General features: G+C 36.5%; 1 protein-coding gene across 1 annotated transcript in view; it reads right to left on the bottom strand.

The window, feature by feature from the left end:
• The window catches only part of DGKB (diacylglycerol kinase beta), a 57347-nt gene that overhangs the window by 24577 nt on the left and 20164 nt on the right, over positions 1–12606 (bottom strand). Inside the window, exon 3 of the mRNA XM_089917091.1 lies at positions 6089–6229. Within this exon, the coding sequence (XP_089773217.1) occupies positions 6089–6229 (141 nt within the window). The remainder of the gene's footprint in view (positions 1–6088; positions 6230–12606) is intronic.

The following is a 12606-nucleotide window of genomic DNA, read 5'->3' on the forward strand; positions in this document are numbered from 1 at the left end:
TTTTTCCTTAGAATTTAAAAGTAAAGTTAGTCTCCAAGGTCAAGTGAATCATTGAACAAAGAGGTTTTATTTTTAAAACCAACATATAAGGATATAGATTTTTAGGTGCAAAAATAATTTAAGCCCAATATTAAAATTACTCTGTCAACATGATAGCTTCCAAAGGTGGGTACCTCTTAAAAAGTTACAAACCAGTTTAACCCACATTTTTTCTATTTTTATGCTCATGCAATTACACTTTATATAGAAACAATTATGTGCCCACACATGAATTTGGTTAAAAGCTCAAAGGAAAGGCACATTACACAATATGAGGGTAATTCTTTATATCTAGAATTTGTTTCTTTTCCAAAAGATGTGCAAGTTTTTAATCTATTTTCCCATAGAATATGTTTTTGTACTTTGTATAATATGTTATTGATATGAAAATATTATTATGGAAATTGTTTTTAAAGATTATAAAGTATATATTTTAAAAAGCATTTAAGCCAGAATTTGTTTAACCCACAATTTTTTACTGTTTTATGTATTTCAAGACCTATCTAATAACCCACAAGGGCAGAGGTGAAAATCATTCGTTTGGAGTTTTTTACATCTAATATAATGGTGTTATACTTTCTTCTTTTCTCCACAAAAGAAACAATAGGGCTTCCCTGGTGGCGCAGCGGTTGAGAGTCCGCCTGCCGATGCAGGGGACATGGGTTCGTGCGCCGGTCCGGGAGGATCCCACATGCCGCGGAGCGGCTCGGTCCGTGAGCCATGGCCGCTGAGCCTGCGCGTCCGGAGTCTGTGCTCCGCAACGGGAGAGGCAACAGTGAGAGGCCCGCGTGCCGAAAAAAAAAAAAAAAAAAAAAAAAAAAAAAAAACAATAATCTAAACAAGGAAAGGCAGCTTTTCAAAATAAAAAGGGCACCTATACAGCAGGTCAGAAATCATACATTTTAGTCACAGATAGCTAAACTGGTGGTATAATTAATAACCAGTCTCTCTGGGCTTTAAATTTTTCATTGACAATATAGGAAGGTTAACTAGATGATATCTGAGGACTTTTCAATATTAAATTTCAGTGGTTCTAAGATTAATACTAGACAGAGCCGTAACTTTAACATACAGAGTAGTCCTCATTATCTGCATGTCAACTGTGTATTTTTCTGGACATTTTCCTATTGATTTCTTTTTAGTGATATATTTTCAGTAACTGAAAGCTAACTTAAAGTTATTCTAGCTAAGTCATTAATAATTTGATAAACACTAATCCCAATGTGAATGCCACATTTATACTTTTAAATAAAAGTATAAATTTAGTACTATTTGATGCCTTCAATAATTCACATTATCTTCCTCTTGTCAAGCACCTGTAGACTTCAATACAGTTCCATTTAACTAGCATTTACTGAGCATCTATCTTTTGAAAAACACACATATATAAGTGGTAGGTGCTAGAGTGGGAAGTTACACACAGTGCAATGGTACAAGGAAGGAGAGTAAAATAATCTGATTAGAGATGGCAAGAGGACTCATGATGTGAGCTAGGCTTCAAGTGTAGACTGGACTGGATCTGATATACACTGGGAAAGATATACACCCCTAGCAAATGCACATTATAAGCAAAGGCATGAAGGTGGAAAAGTTCAGAGTTTGTCTGATAATTAAAAAGTAGATTCATATGACTGGGACTTTTTTGTGCAGGTCATAGCCAAATGCAAGTAGGTTGGGGTCAAATTATGGAGCCAGATTAGTTTATGGATGCTAAGTTAAGGACTTACTTTGATGTATTATTCAATAGGGAACTACAAAAGGGACCCATTCTTCCTGAGTCAGAAGAAGAGGAAAGAACAGGTATAGAAGTTGACAAGTTTTAGGCAACATGAGAGAAAGTTATAAGAATTTACAGCTAATGAGTGAGATGACAATTAATTAGGTAGGTGTTTGAAGTAAAAAAGCATCTGAATGAACTTTTAACTAGGAGAAGTCAATGACCAGAGAAACACTGAAGGCACTGAAGGCCAGCTGAGGTTTTGAGAAGAGTTCTAATCCACAGAATTATATTATCATTTCACAAAATCTCCGGCAGCTCAGTATATGAGCAAATAAATTGGATGTTCAAAACTAAGTGAGAAGGAATGATTGACCTCACGAATTACGGGGTCAGTCTACATTTGAAGGGGTGGGAGGCCCAAAAGCAGCAAGCAAGTTCAGGAGGAAGTGAAGCGGTCAAGGGGCAAGAATTCTTAACTTACTTTTTTTTTTTTTTTTTTTGCGGTACGCGGGCCTCTCACTGTTGTGGCCTCTCCCGTTGCAGAGCACAGGCTCCGGATGCGCAGGCTCAGCGGCCATGGCTCACGGGCCCAGCCGCTCCGCGGCATGTGGGATCTTCCCGGACCAGGGCACGAACCCGTGTCCCCTGCATCGGCAGGCGGACTCTCAACCACTGCGCCACCAGGGAAGCCCATTAACTTATTTTTATTTCATTTAACATTCACATAAATGTGAAGGAATTTGTGTGAGCAAATATTGGTTCATTTAATCCTCATAGCAAACATACAAGATAGACATTATTATGATCCCAATTTTACAGCTGGGGAAGCTGAGGCCTGAGAGGTTTTAACAATGTGCCTGGGTCACTCAGATAGTAAGGGTCAAAGCTAAGATTCATTCAGTTAGTGAAGTGAAGGGTCCAAGCTCTTGAGTACTGTGCTATGCTATATTTAAGCTCAAAGCAGAAAAGTAAAAAGTTACGTGAGCTTAGGCTGTGGTCAAAGTAAAATACTAGAATTTAAATTTATAGAATAAGAGCAGTCTTTGGGAATTAAAAGACTTGGGGTATTGCAACAAAAGTGGGTGACTGAAATAAAATGGAGTTGAGGTCACAGTATTTGAGGAATCTAAGGAGACTCAAAGAGGGATGTATTGAATGGCTCTCCATAAAGTACTGTAGTGGGCTTAAGGTGAACAGGGCAAACCAGACCTGGTACAATGTTCTTATCTATGCACCTTGATGGTTGGTAACTTCCACCAAGACAAAAATAGAATTCCTCCACAACTTCAGGACACGCACACATGCACGCACACATACTTTCCAAGGGTTCATGGGAACAGGTAAATAAATACCTTCTACTTGACGGGGCCTCAGAACTGGCAAAGACCACAGGGAGGCATTAGGATTGAGTCAAAGATTGAGCGAAGGAAAGCAAGTTGAAGAAATGGCATATAATCAGTGGAAAGTTCAAAGCGTTTGTTTGTTTCCTTTCAATGAAAAAAAAATGCTTTATTGTAAACATTTTGTAAATGCCTGGCAGAAGAGAGAGGTGGGGGAGATTAGAAGTGGCAGTAAGCACTGAATAGATTTATAAAACATTGTTTTTTGGGGAAAAATATTTAAAACATGTCATTAATTTATCTAATAACCCAGGTAAAAGAACGTATCAAATAATGCCACCATCAATTCCAAGAACAATTGTAGTTTCAGATGAATTATGTGTGTGTGTGTGTGTTTTCATTGGACTGAAGGAACTGCATAAACCAATGCTTCTCAAAATGTGGTCCCTGCAACATCAGCATGACCTGAAATGAAAACTCTGAAGTCCTATTCCAGGCTTGCTGAATCACATACACTCAAGTTGGGGCAGAGCAAGCTGTGTGTTCATAAGCCCTACAGGTGATTCTTATGTGCGATAAAGTTCAAGAACCTCTGGCCTAAGACAACACGTCTATACTCCTTTCTGCTTAGCTGCTTAGAAATTGAGATTCAAAAACATCACTCACCTGCAAAAGTTAACTATATTAGATGCTTGATCATATGTACTTCTGTGTTAATTTTAATTATTTTCTTCTTTTCTTTCCTCTAGTATACATTATGTTTAATAAGTCATAACCATTTTGGAAATATATATTAAATGAACAACCATTAGATTTCTTTAAAGACATTGAAAAAAATTTCAGAATCTATAACTATAATATACTATATGAATGTTAGAAATTTGTAAATGCGCAACTGTAGAAGGGAAAAATGTATAAGTACATAGCTAAGAAACTGGGCGAAAGAAATGGATTCTGATTTAACTGATGTAGGAAAAAGCCTGGCACTGGCATTCAGAAAACAAACCAACAAACACAAGCTCCAGATGAGTAAGGACCAGGTTAAGGTCCTCCACACTCGAGGAGAGTAGAGAAGAAAACTAGAACAGAGCTAGAACCTTAATGAGTTTCTGAAATTGAAATGCATTTTCTTTCAAGAGTCTGGTGAAAATCACAGAAGTAATGCCAGGTGGTAACAAGTCTGTCTATGCGGGAAGTCTAAAGAAATGAATGGTATAAGCTCAAAAAAGAGCTGGAAAACTTAAAGAACCGAGGGAAGGGGATTGATAACACTGAAGAGAGGTAAATGGCAGGTCAGGTTCAACTTGATTCATTAAGTGTTTCTGAATCACTCGTGGGTTAACATTATGCCTTGGCAACTGTGGACGAGGACTGCTGAGACACAGATTCACATTGAGAACTTACAACATACCTCTTAGGAATTCTACCTTAAAAACAAAATACTTGCAGTTGACCTAAAAATAATTAAACTGCATCACAAAGACCATGTTGGGGAGAAGTAATGGTGTCTTTATTTATTCTCAGACCTGGAATAGAATCTTTGTTTTTTTTGCGGTACGCGGGCCTCTCACTGTTGTGGCCTCTCCCGTTGCGAAGCACAGGCTCCAGGCACACAGGCTCAGGGGCCATGGCTCACGGGCCTAGTCGCTCCGCGGCATGTGGGATCCTCCCGGACCGGGGCACAAACCCGTGTCCCCTGCATCAGCAGGCAGACTCTCAACCACTGCGCCACCAGGGAAGCCCGAATCTTTGTATTTGTAAAATCATCCCAAACACAGTCCTCGTAACACCTGAGAAAACTTTCTCTCTGGCCATTACTTCAATAAAAATTCACTAAACATTAATATTTATTTTGGAATGTGAGAGATTTCTGTAGGTTCTTAGGAAAACAAATAAATCTTGAAATGCAAATATTCAACATTTAGAACTAATAAATATGTATTTAAAGAATGATGTTAATATGGTTTATTCATAACTTAAGCAGGTGTCACTATTAAATAATCATATTACATTAAATTCTTTATTAGTAAGAGAAATATTATCGAAAGTTACTGTTAAACTAAACATGCTACCCAATCATAATTCTGAGGTGTCACAATATTCTACATTTACTTTAGAAATGTCAAATTTAGGATTCATTATCTTTACTATCATTTCAGTAGCAAAAAAATTTAATTCATTTGAATGATATCTAATACAATCAGGTTAATCAGCTTATTGAACAAACCACCAGCTCTGTATTTAGCAAGGGCTTTGGAGATAGAATAGATTATTAAATGATGGGGCTTGCAGTAAAGGTTTGAAAAATATTTTCTTGCCTTGCAATGAGTAGAGTTTGCCACCAGAGAGAGCTCAGTTATTGTATTTTATTAAAGAGAGCACTTCTTTCCTTTCAACTAGATTGAAATTCTCTATCTGAAACGCCTGCTACGTGGTAAAAAAAAAAAAGCTATTGTCTAACTATTTATAATATTCAGAGTCAACTTCTAGAAATGGAACTCTCATGCTTGGCATTTAAGAAATTATTTGTCCACGGCAATGAAAGTTAGTGCAGAAGGTTTCAAGGAAGATTTCCAGAGAGAAAGGCTCAGTTTGCCTACGGATAGTGAACCCTTTTTCTGCCTAATGGGAAAACCTCCTACATACTAGAAATAAGTGTATTTTCAAAACAACACAAAGGATACTTTTCAATATCGTCTCGTTACCAAACTGGGCAAACTCAAAAACAAAAACCATCAATTGATAAACATGCTCAAGAAATATCAGTAATAAATGGACCTTGATCAATAATAACCTAAAATTGATAGATTCTTAATATCTTTTAATTGTCTGATTTTCAATTGGAGAATTTTTTTATAATTATTAACCAAGGTCACTTTACTTAATAAGAATGTAAACAACCACAGTATATACAATTTTAAGTTTGTCAATATCCAGTCCTATCCCCCACCCCAACCGTGATAAGTAAACTAAATGAAGAAACACATACACTCCAGTTTATCCTCAGGTCTTCCTCTTTCAAGGAGAGACAGGTAACAGACAATATCCTTCAGGTGGATTACTTCTGGGGAACACGTATTTGCTGGAGAAGTACGGGGAGAGGTGATGGCACCTTTATTCATTCTCAGACCTGGAAAAAAAGATTTGTCTTCATATACTTAAAAATATTCACAGTGCTCTCAAACAAAAACCAACAAAGGAAATAGAGAGATAATGCCTAGACCATGTAGAGAAACTGTATACTTCTGAGGTCTAAAATAACCAAATTCTCCGGTCTCTAGTATAACAGAGACAGACATTCCATGATTCTTTTAAGTAATGGAGAGTTCTTTGGGATTTGGAGACATAGGGACTGCTCTGCCTATACACTGGATGGTGTTTGGGCCAGAATCCTATCGCCCAGAGTTAGTTGGTAGACAGATTTCAAAGCATGAAGAACTACTTTCCATCCACTTTTCCCTGCCTTAGGCAGTGACAGCTGTAAATCAGCTGGGAAGACTGAAAAATGGTCTTTCACAAAAAAACTGAAGAAATGTGAGTCTGTCCCAATATGATTTATATATTGATGGTCAGGAATCATTCATACATAAAAACATGTATTTATGTCAAACGGTTGCCAGCACCGTGAATAAGACATCCTTTTTGCCATCAAGGAATCTGCCCATGAATAAGAGAGAAAGAGAACGTAAACAAAATTCTGGATAAACATGACAGATTTAATTAGAGAGGTAAGAACATACAACTGTAGTTTGGTTTTAATATGGTCCATACTTTATTTATTACATCCATTCATTGTGCCTGTTCCAAGACAAGGGTAGAGAACCTGAATATCTGTTCACAACAGCTGACGACTGCAGAGTATCTGATAATCAAATCGAAACTCTTTCACAATAAATAGTTCCATCTTACAGAGAAGTCTCTGAAACCAGATCATATGTATCTGACAAGACCTCACGGTAAACCCCAATTATCCCTTGAGGTCTATTTGGCCATATAAAAGGTATGTGGGTTAGATGGCTGATGGGCTGAATGGCTACTCGATTCCTAATTAACCAGGAGTTACTGGAATGCAGGGAATAATCTTAACCAAATACAGTTCTTCAAGCCTGTCATTCATCTGGCATTCATCAGCACACCTCCACCTGACCACATCTCTTGCTCTGGTCTATCTCTTTCCATGTATAACTTTGATTGAACACCTGTGATTTCCTTCAGCCATTTCAAGATATCCCGGAGTATAATTTAATGCATGCTGAAAAGCCAGCAGTTAATTAGTTTAGTAGTCACAATGTTACTACTAATAAAATGTACCATTTATTGAATGTACGCTATGTGGCAGGAACCATGCTGGGCACGTGAACATGTATCATTTCACTTAATTCTCCCATTAACCCTGTGAGGGGAGATTGCATGAATCCCATTTTACAGATGAGAAACTGGCTTAGGGAGATGAACTGCCCAGCGTTTCATAACTAGCAACTTTATCCTTTTTATTCTACACTAATAGCTTATAGATTATTTTTGTTCAAGGCCAATAGTAAGGAAAAGTAAGAAAAACAGTTTACATCTTAATCCAGCACAAATAACACACACACACACACACACACACACACACACACACACACTAGTAGGTTTCATAACTGTGCCAATGTTTTCTGTGTTAACCTATTCTCTTTTTTATTCCATTCTTAAAATTCTGTCAAAGACGCCTTAAACTGAATTCATTACCCACCATGGGCCACAATTGACAGTTTGAAAAACAATGCTTTACATCTTTCGTTTTTTTACCAAAGTCTTCTTTATTTCAAATACATCTCTGTGCTTCACATTGATTCCACTTCTGTTTATAGTTATTGAAAAAGATACATATATATATATACACATATTATAAATGGATTTCCTCCCTTAACAAAAGTGTCACTGTATATCTGATACAAACTAACATAGTCACTTTTATAAACCAAAGGCAGAGAACAGAAGACAATCCTGAGCTTTGAAAAGAAAATACCTGACTAATTCTAACTAATCATCTAAAGCCTAGCCAGCTGCAGAAATAAGCAGTTTCAACTTATGATAAAAGACATTTTGGCACTGATCCTTCACACGACCATAACTTCCAGACTCGGAGAACACAGCCCTTGAATTATGGTTGGATAAACTATGACCTAACCCATCCTGACTGATGAGCTAATCCTCTCTTCTATGCTCCCCGCTTATGGTACTGAAATGATTTAATCAGCTTGATTTAACTCTTTTATACAAAAACTCAGCGTAAAACAAGAATAAAAAGCATGTATCATCACATTCATTTGAAAGAATGCCAAAAGGTATACATTTTCACTTATATATATTCACTTATGATCATTTGTATATATAAAATGAAGGTTATGGTATTTCATTATCAATTTTCATAATACTAAACACAAACATTTGGAAAATATGAGTATCATAATTTTCTGTTTGCCTTTCCTGTATGTAATGTACATACTGAATATGAACATTAATGTATAATTTCAACTTAACACTACTTTTGAACAAGAAACATGTTACTATACTAAAATTATTTTGTCTGACAAAATGAGTTGACTATTTGCCATTTTCTGTTCATGAGAGGTTGTAAACAAAAAGTTGTGTCATGCACTGAACTGTGTCATAGTTTAACATTTAAAAGAATTTAAAGGTTATTTCAAAAAGAAATTATGGGCATATATGACAACACACAATGAAAAACTAATCAGTTTTTCCTTAAGTGCAATTTCAGCTAAATTTGAGAGGTAAAACATATACTTTTTGCAATGATTTATAGGGTGCATCAGAGAAAGAAAAATAAAATGTCAATGAGCTTTTCCACAATTACTTTACAACAAAACAATTATAGAGCTGGACCACTAAATCTTGACGTGTTGCGTTGAAAAAGCTCATAGGTTTGTTTCAGCTCCTAACCCCCTACCCTAGATCAGCCCACTTTCTCTTAAGTGGTGAAAATGTTTCCTTATATTTTCACTTAATATTTTGAGAGCAGGCCCTAGGGCCTCAATCTGTCTTCAGAGAGGTTGTTTTTACACCCTATTCTACCCTTTCAAAATTTTTTTTTCCTGTCCCTAAACTTGGCTGTAGCTCTTTCCCAGTATTTACCTCCCTCTAGGAAAGTTCACTTCCCAGAAGAAAAGTCCTTTTCCTTTTAAGCAGTTTGTGCTAAGGCTTATACAGGACACACACGAGACCATGTAACTGGCAAACAGGACATAGCAAGCCTGGTTTCTTGGCTGCAGCTCCTCAATGAAACGAGATGGTAAATGGAATCTTACACTTCTCTTTAGCAGTAATAGCCTCTGAAGAAGAGGTTCAAAAGTCTACTTCCCTTGGGACTTCCCTGGTGGTGCAGTGGTTAAGAATCCATCTGCCAATGCAGGGGACACGGGTTCGAGCCCTGGTCCGGGAAGATCCTACATGCCCCAGAGCAACTAAACCCATGTGCCACAACTACTGAGCCTGTGCTCTAGAGCCTGTGAGCCACAGCTACTGAGCCCACGTGCTGCAAATACTTAAGTCCACACATCTAGATCCCATGCTCCGCAACAAGCCACCACAATGAGAAGCCCGCGCACTAGAATGAAGCGTAGCCGCCGCTTGCCACAACTAGAGGAAGCCCCCGCACAGCAACGAAGACCCAACACAGTCATAAATAAATAAATAAATAAATAAATAATTTAAAGAAAAGCTCTACTTCCCTTTAACAAAGGCCAGTTTAACCCATCCAAGCATCGGTGAAACTCTCTCTTTAGAATTGGAACTGCACATGAAGCTAGGTAAAACACAATGTGTTTTGGTTTTTTTTTTTGCCTCAAGTGGTCAATATTTAGCTCTGAAGATCATGTGACTGACATCCAAATTTGCAGGTTCTCTGACTTGCCCAAGGCTATGCTTCTTTAAATATTTCCCCACAAAAGTGACCCATATATACCTATACACATATAATACATATTACAAGGTACGACAAAGTACAAAATAAAGTGAAAAACAGGCAAAGTAATTAGAGTCTATTAGTTTTATTAGGAATAATTATCTTGTACTTCGATGGCATTTTTCTGTTTTTTATGATGATTATATATATGTATATACACATATATATATAACCATTATTCTTTTCAAAGTTTTAACTACAAAAAGAGTTAGCGTTAATCAAACTGAATATTGCCTACGATTATCACATTCTTCAAGCACACGATTTTCATTGTATTCCAATACAGACACTCCATTTCTTAAAACAATGACCTAAAAAGTTTTATTCTAATAGATACTTTTAATTCTAGTCTCAAGGTTCAATTGTTAGCAAATCAGTTTTGGGTACATGTTCAATTACTGCCTCTGCTCCAGTTTATTTTATTTTCAAACACTTGCATTCCAGATAATGAAAACGGTAGCGTTATCTCCACTGTTTCCCTTCATCTATTAAAATGAAATATTCAAAACTGTTATTATTACTATGAAATAATGATACGAATTAAAATTCTAACCTTTAAGGCAATAAAACACTCTGGCAATTTGGTTTTTCCATTTTTTTATACTGGTTCAGTTTGCAGAAATTTAACAGGCTTATGAAGCAATTTGTCACATAGTGTAGTCACATATCATACTTCCAATATTCATATTAATAGTCATGATGAGTAGCACAGATAACCAAGAATAACAACAGTTACTTCATATTATCACACATTTCATGATTTTTAGACAACTTTCTAACTATGCTTGTCTTAAAATAATATAATTTTAAAAAAATTTTTTTATGCTTACACAAACCTGCAGCAAGATGAGATAGCCTGGGTAAACTAGATTGTGATTCCTCATAAAGTGAGGACAGGCAATGGATACAGTCCTTGACAAGAGACTAGGGCCAGCAAAATCCCTCTAAGAACATCATATGGGTTTCATCTTTTTGGCCACTGGCAAAAACCTGAAGCAAGCAATTATAAGGAACAGGGCTTGAAGCAGGTCTTTGGGGGTGATGTTCTAGGAGCAGAACAAACTCTGCAAAGGAGCAAGGCTCCTGGCTGTGTGCCAACAACACTGACCCTGCAATTCCATTTGTGAGAGAAAACCATTGTAAAGCAATTACACTCCAATAAAGATGTTAAAAAATAAAATTAAAAAAAAAAGGGTGGAAAATCAGAGAGTAAACTACTGATAGTCACATAGCAATCCCAGGAGTTCAGAGTTGAAGACAGGCCACCTAACTCCAAACTTTGAGCTCTTTTCAAAAGCAGTAAAAGGAAGACTTGCTCTATCAGTCCTGTCCAGTAAAATATTCTTCAATGATAGAAACGTTCTATGTACACCTTGTTCAATATAGTAGTATTAACCACATATGGTTGTTGAACACATGAAATGTGGCTGGCATTTGACTGAAGAATTGAATTGTTTTAATTGATTGTTAACTAACTTAGATTTCAAAGTTACATTGGGCTGGTGGCAACCATAATGCAGGTGACACACTGTCTACAGGCAGAGAATTGAGAGTTGGTTGAATTACTCTGTTTCGTGACTATACCTAACCATGGGAATTAAGCCACCATATATGAAAAGAAGTCATGCTACCAAAATTTGTATATTTGTCACATTAAAAAGAAATCCCAATAATATTCCTTAAATTTGACTGTATTCTTTCAGGATGTATGACATCTTAGTGGAAAAAAAAAACTATATTGAATTTGACCTTTATCCTGTGTTTGCAAACTAAAACACAGGAAAATGATCTGTTTAATTAATAATGGTAAAAGTTGGCATTCCTAAGGTACCTAATGCATTACGTTTTTGAGTCCCACAATACCCAGTAAGATACATATACTTCTTATCTCCATTTCGCATTTGAGAAAACAAAGACCAGTTATGCATCCACAATTCAAAAGGCAGCCTGATGTGGGATTTCATGCTTTAAGTATAATTTTGTGGGGCTAGAGAGAGAAAGATAAAGCAGAAAAATCTGTCTCCTGCCTCTCAATAAATGACCTTTTGATTTAAGGGTCTGGTTTTCAAGACTCTTGAGAGTGCATACATTATTTCATAAACCTTTGGAAGGAAATTAGAAATCCTAGCCATGGCTGAGAGCTCTAAATTCATCTTCCATTCAGATCAGTCCTTGGGCCATCCACTTGATACATCCACGAAAATACATATTTACCAAATCTTTACCTGCATTTTCTTATGGGAAATGGATTATGAATGATTTTTCTTAACTGTGTTTTTTAATAGGTATACAACTAACATATCCTTTATAAACATAAACCTAAATAAATATTAAGGTCCTTTAATATTAGTCATGTAAAACCAGGTTCCAGGCATGTAAAACCAGGTTCCAGGCATTGGAGATAAAGTACTGAACAAAGGAGATGAAAACTCCCATTTTCATAGGGTTTTTCTTCTAGCAGATCAAAGCAAATGCTCAATACCATAGCTCATTTTCTAGCTTGCTACTAAGTATTTTTAGAGCATAACACAAATTAAATAATA

Source organism: Delphinapterus leucas, chromosome 9, assembly GCF_059928025.1.
Source record: "Delphinapterus leucas isolate spDelLeu-1000000601 "Yukka" chromosome 9, BTC_Dleu_Yukka2, whole genome shotgun sequence".
In the NCBI taxonomy this organism is placed as follows: Eukaryota; Metazoa; Chordata; class Mammalia; order Artiodactyla; family Monodontidae; genus Delphinapterus; species Delphinapterus leucas.